The sequence below is a fragment of the Cherax quadricarinatus genome, chromosome 32, assembly GCF_038502225.1.
Source record: "Cherax quadricarinatus isolate ZL_2023a chromosome 32, ASM3850222v1, whole genome shotgun sequence".
Taxonomy (NCBI): Eukaryota; Metazoa; Arthropoda; class Malacostraca; order Decapoda; family Parastacidae; genus Cherax; species Cherax quadricarinatus.
In genome coordinates, this window is record NC_091323.1 from 15,191,572 (window position 1) to 15,216,127 (window position 24,556).

Consider the following 24,556-nt stretch of genomic DNA (forward strand, 5'->3'; position numbering starts at 1 on the left):
CCAGCAATCCTACCATCATGTAAAACAATTACTTTTGTTTTACACTCGCCTGGTAGGATGGTAGTAAGGGAAGGTAATATGTATACTTAATTAATCCCCTCATCAAAGCATTGCATTCACTATGGTCTGGTGAGATATTTATATAAAAAGTTAAGATAATCTATTAACCTTAGTAAGAATCATGGAAAATAATCCTAGGATACTATGTGATGGTCCTTTGCTTTTTAGTATAGCTGAAAATTTTGCAAAAGTTAGCCAGTGGATGCTTTATTAACTGCAGGTATATGTTGGTATTTTTTTTTTTTTTTTAACAAGTTGGCCGTCTCCCACTGAGGCAGGGTGACCCAAAAAGAAAGAAAATCCCCAAAAAGAAAATACTTTCATCATTATTCAACACTTTCATCTCACTCACACATAATCACTGTTTTTGCAGAGGTGCCCAGAATACAACAGTTTAGAAGTATATACGTATAAAAATACACAATATATCTCTCCAAACTTCCAATATCCCAAACCCCTCCTTTAGAGTGCAGGCATTGTACTTCCCATTTCCAGGACTCAAGTCCGGCTATATAAAAATAACCGGTTTCCCCGAATCCCTTCATTAAATATTACCCTACTCACATTCCAACAGCTCGTCAGGTCCCAAAAATATCATTCGTCTCCATTCACTCCTTTCGAACATACTCACGCACGCTTGCTGGAAGTCCAAGCCCCTCGCCCACAAAACCTCCTTTACCCTTTCCTTCCAACCAAGACTGGTAGTATGACAAACACTCATGTCAGAATATTATCATTATGAACAGAACACCAGCATCATGGAAATGAGAAAATACCAAACAAGCATTGTTGGTCCATTTTTTACACAACCCATGAATAAGCTTGTCTGCAAACCCCTCTGAGTTGACATGGGATAACACGGTTATACAGTGGACCCTCGCATAGCGCTATTAATTCGTTCCTGAGAGCTCAATGTTATGCGAAATTATTGTTATGCGGATGAATTTTCCCCATAAGAAATAATGGAAATCAAATTAATCCGTTCCTGACACCCAAAAGTATGAAAAAAAAAAATTTTACCACATGAAATATTAATTTTAATACACACAAACTGAAGAAGACATGGACAGTTACATGACACTTACCTTTATTGAAGATCTGGTGATGATTGATGGGATGGGAGGAGGAGAGAGTCTTAGTGTTTAGAAGAGGAATCCCCTTCCATTAAGACTTGAGGTGTCAAGTCCTTTTCCAGGGTTACTTCCCTTCTTCTTTTAATGCCACTAGGACCAGCTTGAGAGTCACTGGACTTCTGTCGCACAACATATCTGTCCATAGAGGTCTGTACCTCTCGTTCCTTTATGACTTTCCTAAAGTGGTTCACAACATTGTCAGTGTAATAGTCACCAGCACAGCTTGCAACACCTGTCTGAGGGTGATTTTCATCCATGAAGGTTTGCACTTTAAGCCACATTGCACAGATTTCCTTAATCTTTGAAGTAGGCAACTTTTTCAATTTCTCTCTCCCCTCTTCCGAAGCAGTTTCCTCAGGTGTGGCCTCATGCTGATGAAGATGATCTAGCAGCTCATCAGTGGTTAGTTCTTCATTGTCCTCCTCCACCAACTCTTCCACATCATCCCCACTAACCTCCAACCCCAAGGACTTTCCCAATGCCACAATAGATTCCTCAACTGGCATAGGATTCTCAGGGTTAGCCTCAAACCCTTCAAAATCCCTTTTGTCTACACATTTTGGCCACAGGTTCTTCCAAGCAGAGTTCAAGGTCCTCTTAGTCACTCCCTCCCAAGCCTTACCTATAAGGTTTACACAATTGAGGATATTAAAGTGCTCTCTCCAAAACTCTCTTAGAGTCAATTGAGTTTCTGAGGTCACTACAAAGCACCTTTCAAACAGAGCTTTTGTGTACAGTTTTTTGAAGTTTGCAATAACCTGCTGGTCCATGGGCTGCAGGAGAGGAGTGGTATTAGGAGGCAAAAACTTGACCTTAACCCTTTGAGGGTTTTCGTCGTACTAGTACGTCTTACGCGTAGGGGTTTTTGACGTACTAGTACTCATAAATTCTAGCGACCTCAAATCTAGTGGGAGAAAGCTGGTAGGCCTTCATATGAAAGAATGGGTCTATGTGGTCAGTGTGCACAGTCTAAAAAAAATCCTGCAGCACACAGTGCATAATGAGAAAAAAAAAACTTTTTCCATTTTTTTTTAATAAATCAGCGACTTTGCAGTGTATTTTCGTATGGTATTTATTGTTGTATTCTAGTTTTCTTGGTCTCATTTTATAGAATGGAAGACATATTACTGAAATTGAGATGATTTTGACTGGTTTTACAATGAAAGGTGCCTTGAAATTGAGCTCAAAATAGCAGAAATGTTCGATTTTTACCAAACTTCAAAAGTAAACAAATCGTGCCAAGCGTGCAATACACGTCAACTGGTGAGTCTAATATTCTTTCACAAGTGCACCAATAATATTTATACCATTTTTTACACTAATGCAGTAGTCTGCATAACAGTAAATCTTATATTTTTTGTGAGAATAAAAATTCAAAGTGGAAAGCAAAAGAATATAAGAGGGGCCTTGAGACGTGACTAATGACTAGAGGAAATGTCATTTTAGTGCCAGGAATGTCTTTCTTGTTTATTCTGGACCCTATTCCGAAATTGGCATCTTTTGAAATTTGTGTGAAATTGGCAAAATTGCTAAATTCTGACCACTGTACTGGATAGCTGAATTTATAAATGGGTGGTTTCTTGCACCCATTCGATAGAAAAAATGTAGTTCTAGCGAAATATTCATGTTTTTTGTCGACTAGTACAGTGAAATTGGCCGAAAATGGGGCTCAAAGTGGGCAAAATCGCCGATCCGTAAACATCGCCGAGACCGCTAACTTTGCGAGAGCATAATTCCGTAAGTTTTCTATCAAATTTCAAACTTTTGGTGTCGTTATGATCGGGAAAAGATTCTCTATCTTTTCCTAAGAGAAAATAATTTTTTTTTTTTTTTAAATTTGGCCGACCCTGAGAACGAGTTTTGGAGAGGGCCTGTCGACCCTCAAAGGGTTAATGAAGCTCATGTCCCCACAAAGTCGCTCTGCCAAGTCTGTAGGATGACCAGGGGCATTGTCTAACACCAGGAGGCACTTAAGGTCTAATTTCTTTTCAGTTAGGTAATTTTTCACATTGGGGGCAAATGCTTGGTGTAACCAGTCATAGAAAAAGTCCCTAGTGATCCATGCCTTACTGTTTGCCCTCCTCAGCACACACAAATTAGCCTTGAGGATATTCTTTTGCCTGAACGCTCTGGGAGTTTCAGAGTGATACACTAATAAAGGCTTCACTTTGCAATCGCCACTAGCATTGGCACACATGAGAAGAGTAAGCCTGTCTTTCATAGGCTTATGTCCTGGGAGTGCCTTTTCCTCCTGAGTAATGTACGTCCTGCTTGGCATTTTCTTCCAAAACAGGCCTGTTTCGTCACAATTAAACACTTGTTCAGGTTTCAGTCCTTCACTGTCTATGCACTCCTTGAATTCCTGCACATACTTTTCAGCTGCTTTGTGGTCTGAACTGGCAGCCTCACCATGCCTTATCACACTATGTATGCCACTACGCTTCTTAAATCTCTCAAACCAACCTTTGCTGGCCTTAAATTCACTCACATCATCACTAGTTGCAGGCATTTTTTTAATTAAATCCTGATGCAACTTCCTAGCCTTTTCACTTATGATCGCTTGAGAGATGCTATCTCCTGCTATCTGTTTTTCGTTTATCCACACCAATAAGAGTCTCTTAACATCTTCTATCACTTGCGATCTCTGTTTCGAAAACACAGTTGAACCTTTGGCAAGAACAGTTTCCTTGATTGCCGTTTTCTTGGACACAATAGTAGTGATGGTTGATTGGGGTTTACTATACAACCTGGCCAGCTCGGAGACACGTACTCCACTTTCATACTTAGCAATGATCTCTTTCTTCATCTCTATAGTAATTCTCACCCTTATTCCTGTAGGGTTGGCACTAGAAGCTTTCTTGGGGCCCATGGTCACTTATTTTGCAGATAAAATCACCAAAAACGCTGTAATAATACAAAATGTTCCGATTGTATGCCTGGATGTTACCGCGGAGGCTGGCTGGTAAACAATGCCACCCGCGGAACATGTGAGGCTGGCTCAGGTCGCACATTGGACGCGTCTCGGACGAATAGCGTTGAGCGAATTTTTTAGTGGTATGCGAGGCAAAATCTTAGCGATAAAATGTATCGGTATGCGGTTTTAACGTTATGTGATGCCAACGGTATGCGGGGGTCCACTGTATTGCTTGACCTCTGTAGTTTATATCAAATCAATATTTCATAGAAAATGCAGGAAGGTGATACGGTACCAGCATTATTTTAAAACAACATAGAAGTGGCAACATTGGTCAGCAGAGGCAGCTGTAGGTATACTAAGTTGAATTTGAAAATATTTTCTGTTGGCTTAAACTGATGATATTATTAATACTGCAGGTTTATTATGTTGCTATCACTTAAAATCAGTAATTCTCTTCAAAAATATGTATATACTTGCTAAAGACCCAAGTTTTTTCTAGTGAATGTACAACTACGGTGCCTGTAGTGTTAGTCTGGATATGACATTAAGAGTACGAGAACTTAGAGTAATGAAACTGGTAGTGAGAATGACAGGACTCTTTTCTCATGCTCATGTCACCAGCAAATTTCATCCAAAATTATTGCACAATTTTAAAATTTCCATGCAGTAATGGAATTTCATGGTAAATTACTCTTATTACCATGAGTATAGTACTCACTACTGTATTTGTTAAGAAAATGCAGCGCTGTATAGCCCTTGTGGCTTAGCGCTTCTTTTTGATTATAATAATAATAATGTTAAGAAAATGATTATCATATTACCTTGTATCAAATTAGATCTGCATTATAATAAGAGTGTGTAATTACTGTAACTTCTTTGTATGGCTTGTGAGAAATACAAAAGTTTAGATTTTAATTTTAATTTATTGGCAACTGATCATTAAAAGGAAGTCAGAGCACTGTACATACATATTAATTTTCAGCACATGCACAAATCTGAAATAAAAATTTGACAATGCTTGGGTCTATTGTACACCATTATCAGGTAATTGATTTATTGGCTTGAGAATGGTCGAAGACAGATGAAAACCTTCACTCTTTTATTGTCAATTTCTGGGTTAATAGTGAATTCTTCCTACTACAGTATTATGACTTTTATTCTCCCAATATTTATCAGTTGGTAATTTCACAGTATCTTTAGTTCTGGATTTTTCACATGTTATTTATTTAAAATACTAAATATACAGCACTATGAAAGCTAAAATATTTTTAGATTACTGGGCTATAATTCTAATACCTGTTTCACATACAGTATTTTCCTGTTGAGAAATATTAATCTTTGTTTTAACAAAGATATACCCTTCAACAGACAACAGTAGTGGTGTGCCACTTGCAGAGAAGATGCGACCAGTAACCTTGGATAACTATATTGGACAAGACAATATCCTATGCAACAATTCTTATCTCAGGACATTGATTATGCAAGATAATTTCATCAACATGATTCTTTGGGGGCCTCCAGGCTGTGGAAAGGTAAACTTAGACACTTTCCATTGTAAATTTTGATCTTTAGTAAGCATCACTTTAACATTATATGTGATACAGTACCATACCAAATCTTTCACAATACATTGAGCATACACATTGCCCATGAAATGGTTGAAATATGCTGAACAAACCTATAGAAAAAACTAGAGCATATGCAACATATGTACATGCAGAGCAGAGGGAACAAAAGGGTTACAGTACAGTAGATTATTGTGATTTAAGAAGTCAGGTGTAAAAAGTCTCTGAAGTACAGTTGTTGATAATCTTTCCCATCATAAGTGATGAGGTAAAAGGATATGCATGTTGCCGAGATTTTATTTTTTCTTGTGATTTTCAGTGGGCATGGTTTGTTTGGCATGAGAAACCTTACATTGTCTACTATAAGAGATTATCTGTCAAATAGAATGTCTTACGCAGTTTGGTATAAGAGATTATCTGTCAAACGGAATATCTTTAACAGTTTGGTATACAAGAGATCGTCTATCTAAGAGAATCTCTACCTTACATGGCATTTTATTACAATATTGTAGTACTTGATTGTATTTGGCACTACAAAATGTACTGAGATACCATTGTATGTTTGTTCATGTTGTATTATATTTGTTCATCATGATGCTGCAGTCTGAGCAGAATTGCAAAAAACCAGATATCACTATTCAACCTATCCTCAGCATTTTTTACTGTTCATGATAAACTGCATGCTTGAAATCTCACGATAATTTCATGGAATCCACTCATATACTTAATTTCATTATTGTTAGGTAATCACTAGTACAGTATATAAAAACACATCGGTAATACAGTGGAACCTCGGTTTTCGTCATTAATTTGTTCGAAAATGTCTGATGATAACCTGAATCGTATGAAAACTGAAGCAATATCTCCCGTAAGAAATAATGTAAATCCAATTAATCCGTTCCAGACACCCAAAAATATTAACAAAAAATACATTTTATAGAGAATAACTAGTTTTATATACAAACTAGGGCATACGAAAACCGAGGTTCCACTGCATACGTTACCCTAACAAAATCTTTCCCAACCTACCCTAACCAAAAATAACAAATATTAAAACAAATAAAAAAAAAATTAATACTAAATGCTAGAAATGCCTTACCTGGAGAACAGGTAATAACACAGTTATTACAAGCTAAATAATTTTACAAAAAGAAAAAAATACATTGAAAAAATGTGGCATATCTGGTGTTATCATGCGAACTGCTTTAGTGATCGAAATTTTCAGCTCCTCCAGGGTTGCAGGTACTGGTGGTATGTAAACTGTGCTCTTCACATACCCCCAAAGAAAGAAGTCACAAACAGTTAGGTCCGGTGACCTCGCAGGCCACTTGTAGAGGTCACCGGACTTAACTGTTTGTGACTTCTTTCTTTGGGGGTACGTGAAGAGCACAGTTTATGTACCACCACTACATGCAACCCTGGAAAAGCTGAAAATTTCGATCACTGAAGCAGTTTGCATGATAACACCAGATATACTGCAGAGCATCTGGACCAAACTGGACTATCACATCAATGTTTGCTGAGCAACCAGAGGGGCACACAGTGAGTGCCTCTAATACTACCTATACCACATGAAACTGAATGAAATCCTGCATCTGAAGCTTCTAACTGTGAAAGATTATTACAGTAATGTTACATGTTATACCTGTTTGAAATCAGGGAGAGTTTTTGTGGACACTGTATATATTGAGCTACAGTTCCACTGAGGTCTTCAGCAGACATATACATTCTTCTCTGCTTTATTTCTTGAAATTTGAAAAAATGGCAGATATTAAGATGTTTAGTTGTTAGGCATACACTATTGATACATAATATTTATAATTCCAGAGTATTAAATTTATAAAATTGTCTTGCCAGACTTCATTAGCCAACATTATCCATGAACGTTGCCGTGGGTCTGAGAAATGGCGATACTCCTCACTCTCAGCTTGTACATCAGGAGTTCAAGATGTGAAGAATGTTGTCCGAGAAGCACAGGGAGCCTTACAGTTGAGAAAAAAGCGTACTGTTCTATTCATGGATGAAGTACACAGGTTTAATAAGGCACAACAGGTAAGTAAATAGTTTTTAATCCTTTGACTGTTTTGGTCATATATATACGTATTACAAGCCAGTGTGTTTGACGTATATGTACTCAAAAATTCTAGCGGCTTCAAATCAAGCAGGAGAAAGCTGGTAGGCCCACATGTGAGAGAATGGGTCTGTGTGGCCAGTGTGCACAGTATAAAAAAAAATCCTGCAGCACGCAGTGCATAATGAGAAATAAAAAACTCCCACCGTGTTTTTGGATTAAAACGCCAACTTTGAGGTGTCTTTTCGTATAGTATTTATAATTATATTTGTGTTTTCTTGGTCTCATTTGACAGAATGGAATTCATATGATAGAAATAGAAGTGATTTTGATTGGTTTTACTATGAAAAGGATATTGAAATGGAGCTCAAAGTTGCAGAAATGTTTGATTTTTGCCGATGTTCAAAACTAAACAAATGATGTCATTGTCCGATAAATGTCCAACTAGCCATTCTGATACAGAGTCACGAATGGGTTGACATCATTTACACAATTATTACAATATTGTAGTGGTTTGCATAACAATAAATCTTCTATTTTTTGTATGAATAAAAATTCAAAATAGAAAGCAAGAGTATTATAACAGGGGCCTGGAGACATTACTGATGAACAGAGAAAATGCTTTTTTAGTGCCAAGAATGTCTGCATTGTTCATTTTGGACCCTGTTTTGAAATTAACATATTTTTTAATTTGCATGAAATTGGCAATTTCTGACCATTTTATTGGGTAGTTGAAATCGGTACATGGGCGGTTTCTTGTACTCCGTCAATAGAACAAATGGAGTTCTAAAGAAATAGCTATGAGTTTGGTGGACTGGAACAATGGAATTGGCTGAAAATAGGGCTCAAAGTATGCGAAATCACCTATGCGTAAATGTCGCTGAGGTCGCTAACTTCGCGAGAGTATAATTCCGTAAGTTTTTCATCAAATTTCATGCTTTTGGTGTCATTATCATTGGGAAAAGATTCTCTACAATTTCATAAGAATTTTTTTTTTTTTTTCTTTCTTTCTTTTCAAATATTTTGTGACACCAGGAGACACTTCAGGATTTGGGGTTGCGACAGTCAAAGGGTTAATTTATGACTAGTACAAAAAAGAATAATGTAGTAAAATTTGTTTACCCTTATTGTTCTTGCTAGCTACTGTACCATTTGTTGACATAGGTGAGTAATTGGGTAGAGGTCTTGCATCATTGGCTGCTGTTTTGTATTTATTTCATAAATGTTTCATACTGCTAGCTTTTTTTTATTGCTTCCATAAAAAAATTTGCATATTATGAAATGTACTATGTATGAAAATCAAGGAAATTTCTGTACTGTAGCACAATAAATTGATAGCTTTTTAAAGTTTTTTACTTTTCTAAATTGTATCTTTATTTAGGTACAGTATGTCCTTACCTTCTATTTAGTATTTTTACAAAATCATTGAGCCACATTTATTTTCTCTGCATGAAGATCAAGTAACACAAAAATGATCAAGTTTTAATTGAAATGCAACCCATTGCTACTTGTTCCTTAATTTTAACTAAATTTTGAATATTATCTTTCTTTTCTATGTTGCAAGATTTTTTTTTGTAATTGTGAGAGCAAATATAACTTAAGTAAAAGGACACAGATGCAACTAATGTGACATTTTACTGTGGCAACGTTTCGCACTCCAGGAGCTTTATCAAGCCGTTACGGCTTAATAAAGCTCCTGGAGAGCGAAACATTGCCACAATAAAATGTCACATTAGTTGCATCTGTGCTCCTTTACTTAACATATTGCTGGTAATTCTACCAATATTAATATATAATATATATATTTTTTCAACAAACCGGCCATCTCCCACTAAGGTAGGATGACCCCCCTCCAAAAAAAAGAGAAACACTTTCACCATCACTGTCTTGCCAGAGGCATGCCAATACTACAGTTCAAAACTGCCAATATCCCCACCCCTCCTTCAGAATGCAAACACTGTACTTCCCACCTCCAGGACTCAAGTCCGGCTAACCGGTTTCCCTGAATCCCTATATAAATGCTACCTTGCTCACACTCCAACAGCATGTCAGATCATAAAAACCACTTGCCACCTCTCACTCCTATCTAACGAGCTCTCATGCACTTGCCAGATGTCTAAGTCCTGTCCAAGCAAAACCTCCTTTACCCCCTCCCTTCATCCTCTCCTAAGATGACCCCTACCCAGCCTTCCCTCCACTACAGATTTATACACCCTCCATGTCATCCTGTTTTGTTCCATCTTCTCTAAATGTCCAAACCACTTCATCCCCTCCTCAGCCCTTTGGATAATACTTTTAGCAACTCCACACCTCCTTATCTCCAAGCTACAAATTATCTGCATAGTATTCCCACCTCACATTGCCCACAGACACATCTCCACTGCCTCCAGCCTCCTCCTCACTGCAACATTCACAACCTATGCTTTACACCCATATAAGGGCATTGGTGCCACTAGACTCTCCATACATTTCGCTTTTTACTTTTATGGATAACATTCTTTGTCTCCCCAGATGCCTCAGTACACCACTCACCTTTCTTTCCCCTCTTAATTCTATAATTCACAAGTCCACTCCCAAATATCTCAACACTTTCACTTGCTCCATACTCCCTCCAATCTGATATCCAGTATTTCATTACCTAAGTTTTTTGTTGCCCTCATCACCTTGCTCTTTCCTATGCTCATTTTAATTTACTTCTATTACATACCCTCCCAAATTCATCCACCAACCTTTGCAACTTTTCTTCAGATGCTCCCAAAAGCACAGTGTCATCAGCAATAGACAACTGTGACAATTCCCACTTTGTGTTACATTCTTTATTTTCCAATCCACATATATCTTAAAAGCCATATGTACACAAAATTTCAGCATCTCTAATTTTACAGTTGAATTAAAAAAGCTCATACTGGAAGCATCACACTAAAGGTACAGTAAAAGTAAGAGACAGTAAAGGGATATGAAAAGTAAATGGTTGTTAGTCACAAATTTATAGATTTTTTCTTTCATAATTTTCAAACTTTTTGCACTTCTGGTATGCAGCAGGCACATGTAGTGGCACAAGTCTGTTTATATCTGGCATAGGGGATACAGTACTTATCTTTACTAGAGCTAAAAATTGCATGAACAATTATCCTAGAAATTTAGAAGTAACACTTCATCAAAATGGCTTTGATAATAGTTCAGTATTTAGTTTTTCTTAATTTTATGTTAGTAACTTGCTTCAGACCTAGGTAGTAGGTTGGTAAACAGCAACCGCCCAGGGAGGTACTATCGTCCTGCCAAGTGAGTGTACAACGAAAACCTGTAATTGTTTTACATGATGATAGGATTGCTGGTGTCTTTTGTCTGTCTCATAAACATGCAAGATTTCAGGTATGTCTTGCTACTTCTACTTGCACTTAGGTCACACTACACATACATGTACAAGCATATATATACACACCCCTGTGTGTATTCTTCTATTTTCTTTCTAGTTCTTGTTCTTGTTTATTTCCTCTTATCTCCATGGGGAAGTGGAACAGAATTCTTCCTCCGTAAGCCATGCATGTTGTAAGAGGTGACTAAAATGCCGGGAGCAAGGAGCTAGTAACCCCTTCTCCCGTATAAATTACTAAATTTAAAAGAGAAACTTTCGTTTTTCTTTTTGGGCCACCCTGCCTTGGTGGGATATGGCCGGTGTGTTGAAAGAAAGAACTTGCTTCAGAATAATACAGTACTAGTATTTGCCTTAGTATCACTTGTATCTCATTTTGCCTTTATATAATTTCTTTAAAAGGGTATTGCAATAATTAAATGTTGACATTTCTTGGTGCAGGACATCTTCTTGCCTCATGTTGAGAATGGCTTGCTTACTCTGGTTGGTGCCACCACAGAAAATCCATCATTTTCGCTTAATTCTGCTTTGCTGTCAAGGTAATTTTGTCTTCAGTGTTTTTATCATTATTTTGAATTTGACCCAAATGCTTCATATTATAATTGAAAATAAAAATTCAAATTTCCTAACTTCAAGAAGTTTACTCTTGTTTCAGTAAATGGCTTCTGATTCAAGGAAATATAACTTTCCTTTCCTGAATCAGACCTGATTACATCAGTAAATATGATACGTACTAATAATCCCTTGCTCTTAGTCTCTTAGTAACTGCCAGTAGTAAGTTACTTATCATAACCTCTTTCATACAGGGTGAACAGATGAGCACACAGCAAGGGTGTTGTGTTTGCAAGTGGCTGAAATTTGCAAAAAATCAGTTTGCCAAAATTAGTGGACCAATGCTCTGGGCTTATTTATCATTACACACTTTTTAAATGTTTAAAATTAGCACTAATATAGTTGACATTACAATGCAGATGTCGAGTTATTACCTTGGATGCTCTCAGTCCAAGTAGCATCAGGATGATCTTAAGAAGAGCACTTAAAAAACTGAATGTTGCTGTTGATAGAGAAACAAAAATGAATATGGGAAATGGATTGAAAGCAGATGAAGAGACAAGTGAAAGTGATGAAGAGGAAGATGACTTGCAGTATAAAGAAACTGATGAAGAAACTAAAAGGTTTGTTTCAGTATGACTATAATTTTTTTTTTTTTTTTTTTTTTTTATAAGTTGGCCGTCTCCCACAGAGGCAGGGTGACCCAAAAAGAAAGAAAATCCCCAAAGAGAAAATACTTCCATCATCATTCAACACTTTCACCTCACTCACAGATAATCATTGTTTTTGCAGAGGTGCTCAAAATACAACAGTTTAGAAGCATATACGTATAAAGATACACAACATATTCCTCCAAACTGCCAATATCCGAAACCCCTTCTTTACAGTGCAAGCATTGTACTTCCCATTTCCAGGACTCAAGTCTGGCTGTGTAAAAATAACCGGTTTCCCTGAATCCCTTCACCAAATACAGTGGACCCCCGCCTTACGATATTAATCCGTTCCTGAGAGCTCATCGTATGCCGAAATTATCGTAAGGCAAATTAATTTTCCCCATAAGAAATAATGGAAATCAAATTAATCCGTGGAAGACACCCAAAAGTATGAAAAAAAAAATTTACCACATGAAATATTAATTTTAATACACACAAACTGAAGAAGACATGCACAGTTAATACTCTACTAAGAATAGAATACATGACACTTACCTTTATTGAAGATCTGGTGATGATTGATGGGATGGGAGGAGGGGAGAGTGTGGAAGTTGTTATTGTTTAGAAGGGGAATCCCCTTCCATTAGGACCTGAGGTATCAAGCCCTTTTCTGGGGTTACTTCCCTTCTTCTTTTAATGCCACTAGGACCAGCTTGAGAGTCACTGGACCTCTGTCGCACAACATATCTGTCCATAGAGCTCTGTACCTCTCATTCCTTTATGATTTGTCTAAAGTGCTTCCCAACATTGTCATTGTAATAGTCACCAGCACGGCTTGCAATAGCTGTGTGAGGGTGATTTTCATCCATAAAAGTTTGCACTTCAAGCCACTTTGCACTCATTTTGTTAATTTCTTTTTTTCAATTCCATATTAATTCTCACCTTTTTTTACCACAGGGATGGCACTAGAAGCTTTCTTGGAATCCATGGTGACTTATTTTGCAGTCATACTGTCAGCGTGCCTCGTTGTGCTCCCGGTTTTCTGGTGTTTTCACGGTCGCTCTTACGTGCTAGAACTTTAATTTGTGTCATCAATCCTATACGATACATCCCTCTAGCGCCTGGAACCAATCTTGGGCGGAAAACATTATATACTGAGTCAAAAAAGGAGAATTAGTGTGCATTACCTAGCAGAGTTTACTGCCAGAGGGGAATCATAGGCCTGTTTTCCGTGTGAAAAAATAATAATAATTGAACTTTGTGTCAGAGGAAAGAAAGTCTCCCTGAAAGCATTGAGTATACATAGTGTATAGTGTATACTACAGTGGCTCCCTAGTATATTGATGATAAAGGCTAAAGTGTCATTTGAAAACAGGTGAATTTGTAAATGAAGTGATAAGCCTATAGAGGCAGGTGCCAGAAGTCGCCAGAAACTTACCACAGGTCAGCTGTTTTTAATAATCTTCCTGGCCTGCTAGTGTACTCGCATATAATCTAGTGATACCAGTGAATAGCAGAATACAGTGTTGTAGTAGCAACTAACCAGTATTATAATGGTACTTAGTGGAGTGGAGTGACTTTCATTAGTTTCTTTTTCTTGAAATACCAGACGTTACTGTGAATTTCATATAACCTGTAGTTACCAGCGGTCGCAATATACACAACGAGAAGCAATTATTACTACAGAAAAAGCGTCCTTCCTCCAAAATTTGCACCAGTCAACTATAGTGATAATATAGCATTTATTGTGGTGGAGACGAAAAAAACAAAAAATAGAAAAGCCAGATACAGCGATTGATAAACAAAGAGGTCGACTGTACGTCATTGTAGGAGCTGCCAGATATCACCGGCTCTTCAACACGCAAGTTATACTTTTGTATCAGTCAAATCACATATTACTCGGGTAGATAATTTCCAGTAGATCCATCATGTGTTAGCTCAAATCACCGACCAGTATGTTTTAAATAAGTGACCCACTGATCAGAGCAGATCGACTGGTCCGAACCCTTGACTGGTCCGAACCCTTGACTGGTCCGAACCCTTGACTGGTCCGAACCCGGGACTGGTTTCAAACAGTTTCGTTGGACAATAAAGCAGACTGTAAACGGATGGGTTTGTAGGCGCCCTTATAAACACAAACATTAAAAATCAGGAACGTGACGGTAAGCTGTCCAATATACAAAAAGAGTTAGAAACAGAAATACAAATAGCTAGAGCTTCATTTAAGGTTATTAATATAATATTCAAGAGGTTCCTAGTAGAATTGCAGTAAATCAACCATTCAAATCATTATGAAGCTGTGTGTAGTCTGTGGTCAGTCAAACAAACGGGCTTCCACATGGATAAATTGTCATTTTTGTGGAAATTGGTGTCACGCTCCTTGTGCAGATATCCCAGAACTAGCTACAAGCAGTATTAAAACAGAGAAGTGTTTTTGGGTATGCCCAAATGAGGAAAATCTGTGGACTAAAATCACAAGGGTATTAAAAGAGGATAACATCAAAGCTGCTTTCATAGAAAACCTGGAAGCTTTCTACAACAGATGGGAACATAAAAAGTCTGGGCTGAATGGTACTGCCCTTGATACTGGCCATGTAGTCACAAACTGTAAGGCTGGAGGTGATGTCCTGGTAGTCAGTAAATGTGGGGCTGATAGTGCTGTCCTGGGAGACAGTAATGGTGAAGCTGGAGGTGCTGTCCTGGGAGACAGAAATGGTGAAGCTGGAGATACTGTCCTGGGAGACAGTAATGGTGAAGCTGGAGATTTTGTCCAGGTAGTCGGGAATTATACGCAGGAAGGAATACATATAAATGACCTCATAGAGGACAGGAGCCATAGTAGGGAAACAAGTGTAGTCAAAGATAAGATAAAACCAATATTGCAAACTAGAAATACCGCAGGAAATAGCAAACAAGAGGACTCCAATAGCAATAGTGAGGATAAATTACCAAAAACAACTGGTGGGAGCTCCATTGTTGGTGCTAGGGAGGATAGGAGTAAGACAGGGAAACATGCACCAACAGGGAATACAGTCACAGAAACCCAAGGCAAACGGAAACCAAGCCTGTGCACATACTATGCACTTGGTATCTGCTGGCATGGGAAATCTGGAAAAACAGATGGGACATGCAACTATGACCACCCTAGAAAATGTCATGCCCATATGACAACAGGAAAATGCAAACTCCCTTCCTGTAAGCTTTTTCACCCTGAAATGTGTACCTCTTCAGTACAGGAAAGACTGTGCTATAACTTAAATTGCCAGGCATACCATCTAAAGGGGACAAAAAGATACAAAACATCCAGGCCATGGGAAAACCTGGGTAGCCACAGCCACTCAAGAGGGAGAGGTTTTTTAGTGCCAGGAAGGAAAAAAAACTGGCAGGAAATGGCAGAAATCGTACACCAAATCCAGTCATTCCTGGAGTGGAACCACAGTCGATGGCCTCCACTCCAAACCAACAGATACAGATACTAATGCCGGAAAAAAAATCCCCCCCCAGTACCAACAATACCACCAGTCCGATAACATTCTTCTTTGCAAATATACAGGGTCTAAAGCCAGCAACAAACAACAAAATACCTTTCATCCGTGGACTGCTTGCAGAGGCAAAGGCAATGTTCGCGGCTTTCACTGAGACCCACATAAAGGATCACTTGGACAACGAAATATGGATCCCAGGTTACAACCTATACAGATGTGACAGAGTGAACAGGCAAAAGGGGGGGGTTGGCCTGTACATTGCAGAGTCACTTGTTTGCACAGAACTGCTTAATGCCTCAAATGACGTAGTGGAAGTTTTAGCAGTAAAGGTCGAGAACCAAAACCTAGTCATTGTGGTAGTCTACAAGCCTCTGGATGCAACATCCCAGCAATTCCAGGAACAGCTGTTAAAAATTGACCACTGTCTGGAAAATCTTCCAGCTCCTGCACCCAACATCTTGCTCCTGGGGGATTTCAACTTAAGGCACCTAAAATGGAGGAATATAGCAAATAATATTGTTGCAGTAATAACACCAGGAGGCAGCTCTGATGAAAACTCACACTCACACGAGCTTTTAAATCTCTGCACAAAATTCAATTTAAACCAGCAAATAATAGAGCCTACTAGACTGGAGAATACACTAGACCTCATCTTCACTAACAATGATGATCTGATAAGAAATGTCACCATATCAAAAACAATATACTCAGATCACAACATAATTGAGGTTCAGACATGTATGCGTGGAGCCCCAGACCGACAAAATATGACTAGTCACGAGGGAACATTCACCAAATTCAACTTCAATAACAAAAACATAAAGTGGGACCAAGTAAACCAAGTCCTAACCGATATAAGCTGGGAAGATATACTAAGCAACACAGACCCCAACTTATGCCTAGAACAGATTAACTCGGTGGCACTCGATGTATGCACAAGGCTTATTCCTCTAAGAAAAAGGAGGAGTAGATGTAAAATAGAAAGAGACAGGCGCTCCCTTTACAGGCGACGGAAAAGAATAACAGAGCGGCTAAAAGAGGTCAATATATCTGAAATGCGCAGGGAGACACTGGTCAGAGAAATAGCAAGCATCGAACTTAAGCTAAAAGAATCCTTTAGGAGTCAGGAATCGCGGGAAGAACTAAAAGCCATAAATGAAATCGAAAGAAACCCAAAGTATTTCTTCTCCTATGCCAAATCAAAATCGAGAACAACGTCCAGTATTGGGCCCCTACTTAAACAAGATGGGTCCTACACAGATGACAACAAGGAAATGAGTGAGCTACTCAAGTCCCAATATGACTCAGTTTTTAGCAAGCCGCTAACCAGACTGAGAGTCGAAGATCAAAATGAATTTTTTATGAGAGAGCCACAAAATTTGATTAACACAAGCCTATCCGATGTTATCCTGACGCCAAATGACTTCGAACAGGCGATAAATGACATGCCCATGCACTCTGCCCCAGGGCCAGACTCATGGAACTCTGTGTTCATCAAGAACTGCAAGAAGCCCCTATCACAAGCCTTTTCCATCCTATGGAGAGGGAGCATGGACACGGGGGTCGTCCCTCAGTTACTAAAAACAACAGACATAGCCCCACTCCACAAAGGGGGCAGTAAAGCAACAGCAAAGAACTACAGACCAATAGCACTAACATCCCATATCATAAAAATCTTTGAAAGGGTCCTAAGAAGCAAGATCACCACCCATCTAGAAACCCATCAGTTACACAACCCAGGGCAACATGGGTTTAGAACAGGTCGCTCCTGTCTGTCTCAACTACTGGATCACTACGACAAGGTCCTAAATGCACTAGAAGACAAAAAGAATGCAGATGTAATATATACAGACTTTGCAAAAGCCTTCGACAAGTGTGACCATGGCGTAATAGCGCACAAAATGCGCGCTAAAGGAATAACAGGAAAAGTCGGTCGATGGATCTATAATTTCCTCACTAACAGAACACAGAGAGTAGTCAACAGAGTAAAGTCCGAGGCAGCTACGGTGAAAAGCTCTGTTCCACAAGGCACAGTACTAGCTCCCATCTTGTTCCTCATCCTCATATCCGACATAGACAAGGATGTCAGCCACAGCACCGTGTCTTCCTTTGCAGATGACACCCGAATCTGCATGACAGTGTCTTCCATTGCAGACACTGCAAGGCTCCAGGCGGACATCAACCAAATCTTTCAGTGGGCTGCAGAAAACAATATGAAGTTCAACGATGAGAAATTTCAATTACTCAGATATGGTAAACATGAGGAAATTAAATCTTCATCAGAGTACAAAACAAATTCTGGCCACAAAATAGAGCGAAACACCAACGTCAAAGACCTGGGAGTGATTATGTCGGATGATCTCACCTTCAAGGACCATAACATTGTATCAATTGCATCTGCTAGAAAAATGACAGGATGGATAATGAGAACCTTCAAAACTAGGGAGGCCAAGCCCATGATGACACTCTTCAGGTCACTTGTTCTATCTAGGCTGGAATATTGCTGCACTCTAACAGCACCTTTCAAGGCAGGTGAAATTGCCGACCTAGAAAATGTACAGAGAACTTTCACGGCGCGCATAACGGAGATAAAACACCTCAATTACTGGGAGCACTTGAGGTTTCTAAACCTGTATTCCCTGGAACGCAGGAGGGAGAGATACATGATTATATATCACTCACTACGAAAGCAAAAGACTTGGCAGACGATGCACCATCCCCCCAATGAAAAGCAGGGGTGTCACTAGCACGTTAAGAGACCATACAATAAGTGTCAGGGGCCCGAGACTGTTCAACTGCCTCCCAGCACACATAAGGGGGATTACCAACAGACCCCTGGCAGTCTTCAAGCTGGCACTGGACAAGCACCTAAAGTCAGTTCCTGATCAGCCGGGCTGTGGCTCGTACGTTGGTTTGCGTGCAGCCAGCAGCAACAGCCTGGTTGATCAGGCGCTGATCCACCAGGAGGCCTGGTCACAGACCGGGCCGCGGGGGCGTTGACCCCCGAAACTCTCTCCAGGTAAACTAAAAACACTGGGATAATGTGAAATGTACCGAATGTATGCGTCGATGCGACCACACTGGCTGGCCTGTAGACACTGGCACTGAGGCCACACGTGGGACGCGTCCTGGACAAATCACGTAAGGCGAGGCAAAATTTTTGCGTTAAAATGTATCGTATGGTGGATTTAACGTAACGCAATGCCATCATAAGGCGGGGTTCCACTGTATTACCCTGCTCACGCTCCAACAGCTCGACAAGTCCCAAATACCATTCGTCTCCATTCACTCCTATCTAATATGTTCACGCACGCTTGCTGGAAGTCCAAGCCCCTCGCCCACGAAACGACCTTTACCCACTCCAACCTTTTCGAGGACAACTCCTACCCCGGCTTCCTTCCCCTACAGATTTATGTGCTCTCCATATCATTCTACTTTGATCCATACTCTCTAAATGACCAAACCACCTCAACAACCCCTCTTCAGCCCTCTGACTAATACTTTAATTAACTCCACACCTTCTCCTAATTTCCACACTCTGAATTTTCTGCATAATATTTACACACATTACCCTTAGACAGGACATCTCCACTGCCTCCAACCATCTCCTCGATGCAGCATTTACAACCCAAACTTCACACCCATATAAGAGTGTTGGCACCACTATACTTTCATACATTCCCTTCTTTGCCTCCATAGATAATGTTTTTTGTCTCCACATATACCTCAATGCACCACTCACTTTTTTTCCTTCATCAATTCTATGATTAACCTCATCCTTCATAAATCCATTCGCTGACACGTCAACTCCCAAATACAGTGGACCCTCGACCAACGATGGCATCGATTAATGATAACTCCGACCAGCGATACATTTTAACGCAAAAATTTTGCCTCGACTAGCGCTAAAAAACTCAACTAACACTATTCATTCTGTCTGAGACACGTCCACTTCTGGCCAGTGTTTACAAGCCAGCCAGCCACAGCGGTTGCTTCCAAGCATACAATCAGAATTTTTTATTTATTATTATTATCACACTGGCCGATTCCCACCAAGGCAGGGTGGCCCGAAAAAGAAAAACTTTCACCATCATTCGCTCCATCACTGTCTTGCCAGAAGAGTGCTTTACACTACAGTTTTTAAACTGCAACATTAACACCCCTCCTTCAGAGTGCAGGCACTGTACTTCCCATCTCCAGGACTCAAGTCCGGCCTGCCGGTTTCCCTGAACCCCTTCATAAATGTTACTTTGCTCACACTCCAACAGCACGTCAAGTATTAAAATCCATTTGTCTCCATTCACTCGTATCAAACACGCTCACGCATGCCTGCTGGAAGTCCAAGCCCCTCGCACACAAAACCTCCTTTACCCCCTCCCTCCAACCTTTCCTAGGCCGACCCCTACCCCGTCTTCCTTCCACTACAGACTGATACACTCTTGAAGTCATTCTGTTTCGCTTCATTCTCTCTACATGTCCGAACCACCTTAACAACCCTTCCTCAGCCCTCTGGACAACAGTTTTGGTAATCCCCCACCTCCTCCTAACTTCCAAACTATGAATTCTCTGCATTATATTCACACCACACATTGCCCTCAGACATGACATCTCCACTGCCTCCAGCCTTCTCCTCGCTGCAACATTCATCACCCATGCTTCACACCCATATAAGAGCGTTGGTAAAACTATACTCTCATACATTCCCCTCTTTGCCTCCAAGGACAAAGTTCTTTGTCTCCACAGACTCCTAAGTGCACCACTCACCCTTTTCCCCTCATCAATTCTATGATTCACCTCGTCTTTCATAGACCCATCCACTGACATGTCCACTCCTAAATATCTGAATACATTCACCTCCTCCATACTCTCTCCCTCTAATCTGATATCCAATCTTTCATCACCTAATCTTTTTGTTATCCTCATAACCTTACTCTTTCCTGTATTCACTTTTAATTTTCTTCTTTTGCATACCCTACCAAATTCATCCACCAATCTCTGCAACTTCTCTTCAGAATCTCCCAAGAGCACAGTGTCATCAGCAAAGAGCAACTGTGACAACTCCCACTTTATGTGTGATTCTTTATCTTTTAACTCCACGCCTCTTGCCAAGACCCTCGCATTTACTTCTCTTACAGCCCCATCTATAAATATATTAAACAATCGGAACATTTCATATTATCACAGCCTTTTTAGTGATTGCACCTGCAAAATAAGTGACCATGGGCCCCAAGAAAGCTTCTAGTGCCAACCCTACAGGAAAAAGGGTGAGAATTACTATGGATATGAAGAAAGAGATCATTGCTAAGTATGAAAGTGGAGTGAGTGTCTCCGAGCTGGCCAGGTTGTACAAAAAACCCCAATCAACCATCGCTACTATTGTGGCCAAGAAAACGGCAATCAAGGAAGCTGTTCTTGCCAAAGGTGCAACTATGTTTTCGAAACTGAGATCGCAAGTGATAGATGATGTTGAGAGACTGTTATTGGTGTGGATAAATGAAAAACAGATAGCAGGAGATAGCATCTCTCAAGCGATCAAATGTGAAAAGGCTAGGAAGTTGCATGACGATTTAATTAGAAAAATGCCAGCAACTAGTGGTGATGTGAGTGAATTTAATGCCAGCAAAGGTTGGTTTGAGAGATTTAAGAATCGTAGTGGCATACATAGTGTGATAAGGCATGGTGAGGCTGCCAGTTTGGACCAAAAAGCAGCTGAAAAATATGTGCAGGAATTCAAGGAGTACCTAGACAGTGAAGAATTGAAACCTGAACAAGTGTTTAATTGTGACACTGACAATGTTGTGAAACACTTTAGGAATGTCATAAAGGAACGGGAGGTACAGGCCTCTATGGACAGATATGCTGTGCGACAGAGGTCCAGTGACTCTCAAGCTGGTCCTAGTGGCATTAAAAGAAGAAGGGAAGTAACCCCGAAAAAGGACTTGCCACCTCAAGTCCTAATGGAAGGGGATTCCCCTTCTAAACACTAACACCATCAAAACTCTCCCCTCCTCCCATCCCATCAATCATCACCAGATCTTCAATAAAGGTAAGTGTCATGTAACTGTGCATGTCTTCTTCAGTTTGTGTGTATTAAAATTAATATTTCATGTGGTAAACATTTTTTTTCAATACTTTTGGGTGTCTTGCACGGATTAATTTGATTTCCATTATTTCTTATGGGGAAAATTAACTCGACTAACGATAATTTTGATTAACGATGAGCTCTCAGGAACGGATTAATATCGCTGGTCGAGGATCCTCTCTGTCTGAAAACATTCACTACCTCCATACTCCTCCTCTCCAATTTGATATCCAATTTTTCTTTATCTAAAGCTTTTGATACCCTCATCACCTTACTCTTTTCTATGTTCACTTTCAACTTTCTACCTTTACACACACTCCCAAACTCATCCACTAACCTTTGCAGTTTTTCTTTAGAATCTCCCATAAGCACAGTATCATCAGCAAAAAGTAACTGTGTCAATTCCCATTTTGTATTTGATTCCCCATAATTTAATTCCACCGCTCTCCTGAACACCCTAGCATTTACAGTGGACCCTCGACATTCGATACTAATCCGTTCCTGAGAGCTATCGAATGTCGAAAATATCGAAAGTTGAATTAATTTTCCCCATAAGAAATAATGGAAATCAAATTAATCCGTGCAAGACACGCAAAAGTATGAAAAAAAAAATTTACCACATGAAATATTAAGTTTAATGCAATAGAATAATTGCAATAACAACAATAACAATAGATTAATAACAATAGAATAATTGACACTTACCTTTAATAAAGATCTGGTGATGATTGATGGGATGGGAGGAGGGGAGAGTGTGGATGGTGTTAGTGTTTAAAGGGGAATCCCCTTCCATTAGGACTTGAATTGGCAGCCTCACCATGCCTTACCACACTGTGTGTGCCACTACGATTCTTAAATCTTTCAAACCAACCTTTGCTGGCCTTAAATTCACTCACATCACCACTAGTTGCAGGCAATTTCTTTACCAAATCATCATGCACTCCGACATACGCACTCCACTTTTGTACTTTGCAATTATCTCTTTCTTCATTTCAATAGTCATTAGCACCTTTTTTCTCGAAGGGTTGGCACTAGAAGCTTTCTTGGGGCCCATGGTTACTTATTTTGCAGAAACAAGCACCAAAAACAGTGATAATATGGAATGTACCGAATGTATCCTTAGATGCGCACACACTGGCTGGCTTGTAAACACTGGTACACACGGTGCAGTTCAGGCCACACGTGGACACGTCTCGTACGAATCGTATCGAATGTTGAGTTTTCCATCGAATGTTGAGGCGAAATTTTTGCGTTAAAATGCATCGAATGTCGGATTTATCGAATGTTGATGCCATCGAATGTCGGGGGTCCACTGTACCTCTTTTACAACCCCATCTATAAATATATTAAACAACCATGGTGACATTACACATCCCTGTCTAAGACCTACTTTTACCGGGAAGTATTCTCCCTCTCTTCTACACACTTTAACCTGAGCCTCACTATCCCCATAAAAACTCTTTACAGCATTTAATAACTTACCACCTATTCTATATACTTGCAACATCTGCCACATTGCTCCCCTATCCACTCTATCATATGCCTTTTCTAAATCCTTAAATGCAATGAAAACTTCCCTTCCTTTATCTAAATACTGTTCACATATATGCTTCACTGTAAACACTTGATCTACACATCCCCTACCCACTCTAAAACCTCCTTGTTCATCCGCAGTCCTACATTCTGTCTTACCTCTAATTCTTTCAATAATATCCCAACTGTACACTTTTCCTGGTATACTCAGTAAACTAATTCCTCTATAATTTTTACCATCTCTTTTGTACCTCTTCCCTTTATATAAAGGAGCTATACATGCTCTCTGAATTCCATTATATAGAGGCTTGACAGGGTATTTGAGAGGTAAAGGGTAATATTGAATGTTTGTAAAGCTAGTAATGATTGCATTATTTTACAGTGAATGAGATAAAAATGTACAAAACTGACGTGACAGGGAAAGTGCAAGCACCAGGTATGTGCTCTTTGTTATTTGTAAGTGAAATAACACATTAAAGGTACAATGGTACCTCAGTATACGTCTGCTTTGGTGTAAGTCCAACTTGGTATACATCCTGTTTGGACACAAAAATTTTTGCTTGGTATATGATCTTTGTTTGGAATATGACTCCTGCTTAGGTAACCAGAGAATATTTCAGCGAATGGTTTAATGTTGTGTTTGGGCCAAGTGTAGGAAGTTATTCAGAGGAGAAAAACCTGCCTCTGAAGGCCCTTCTCATAATGGACAGTGCTCCAGCTCACCCTCCAAGCTTACAGGACTATGTGCTGTTGGAGTTTGACTTCATCACTGTAAAGTTTCCTTCCCCCTAACATGAGTCTCATTCGGCCCATGGATCAGCAGGTCATCAGTAATTTCAAGAAACTCTACACTAAAGCACTATTCCAGAGATGCTTTGAAGTGACCTTTGACACAGAGTTAACCCTGAGAGAGTTTTGGAAAGATCACTTTACTATTGCCCATTGCATAACTCTCATTGACAAAGCCTGACAGGAAGTTTCATACAGAACAATGAACTCTGCTTAGAGGAATTTGTGGCCAGAAGCAGTGGTTGAAAGGGACTTTGAGGGCTTTGAGGCTGTGTCTGTAGTGGAGGATATTGTCTCTCTGGGCAGGTCCATGGGTCTGGATGTGAGTGATGGTGATGTGGAG

The 24,556-nt window shown here is 39.6% G+C and overlaps 1 protein-coding gene across 3 annotated transcripts in view; it reads left to right on the plus strand.

Annotated features, from left to right (window-relative positions):
- LOC128690158 (ATPase WRNIP1) overlaps nt 1–24,556 on the plus strand; it is a 121,769-nt gene that overhangs the window by 44,246 nt on the left and 52,967 nt on the right. For all 3 annotated transcript variants that reach the window (XM_070090472.1, XM_070090473.1, XM_070090471.1), the window contains 4 exons: nt 5,479–5,642; nt 7,533–7,727; nt 11,561–11,658; nt 12,091–12,294. In XM_070090472.1, coding sequence (XP_069946573.1) covers nt 5,479–5,642; nt 7,533–7,727; nt 11,561–11,658; nt 12,091–12,294 — 661 coding nt within the window. The remainder of the gene's footprint in view (nt 1–5,478; nt 5,643–7,532; nt 7,728–11,560; nt 11,659–12,090; nt 12,295–24,556) is intronic.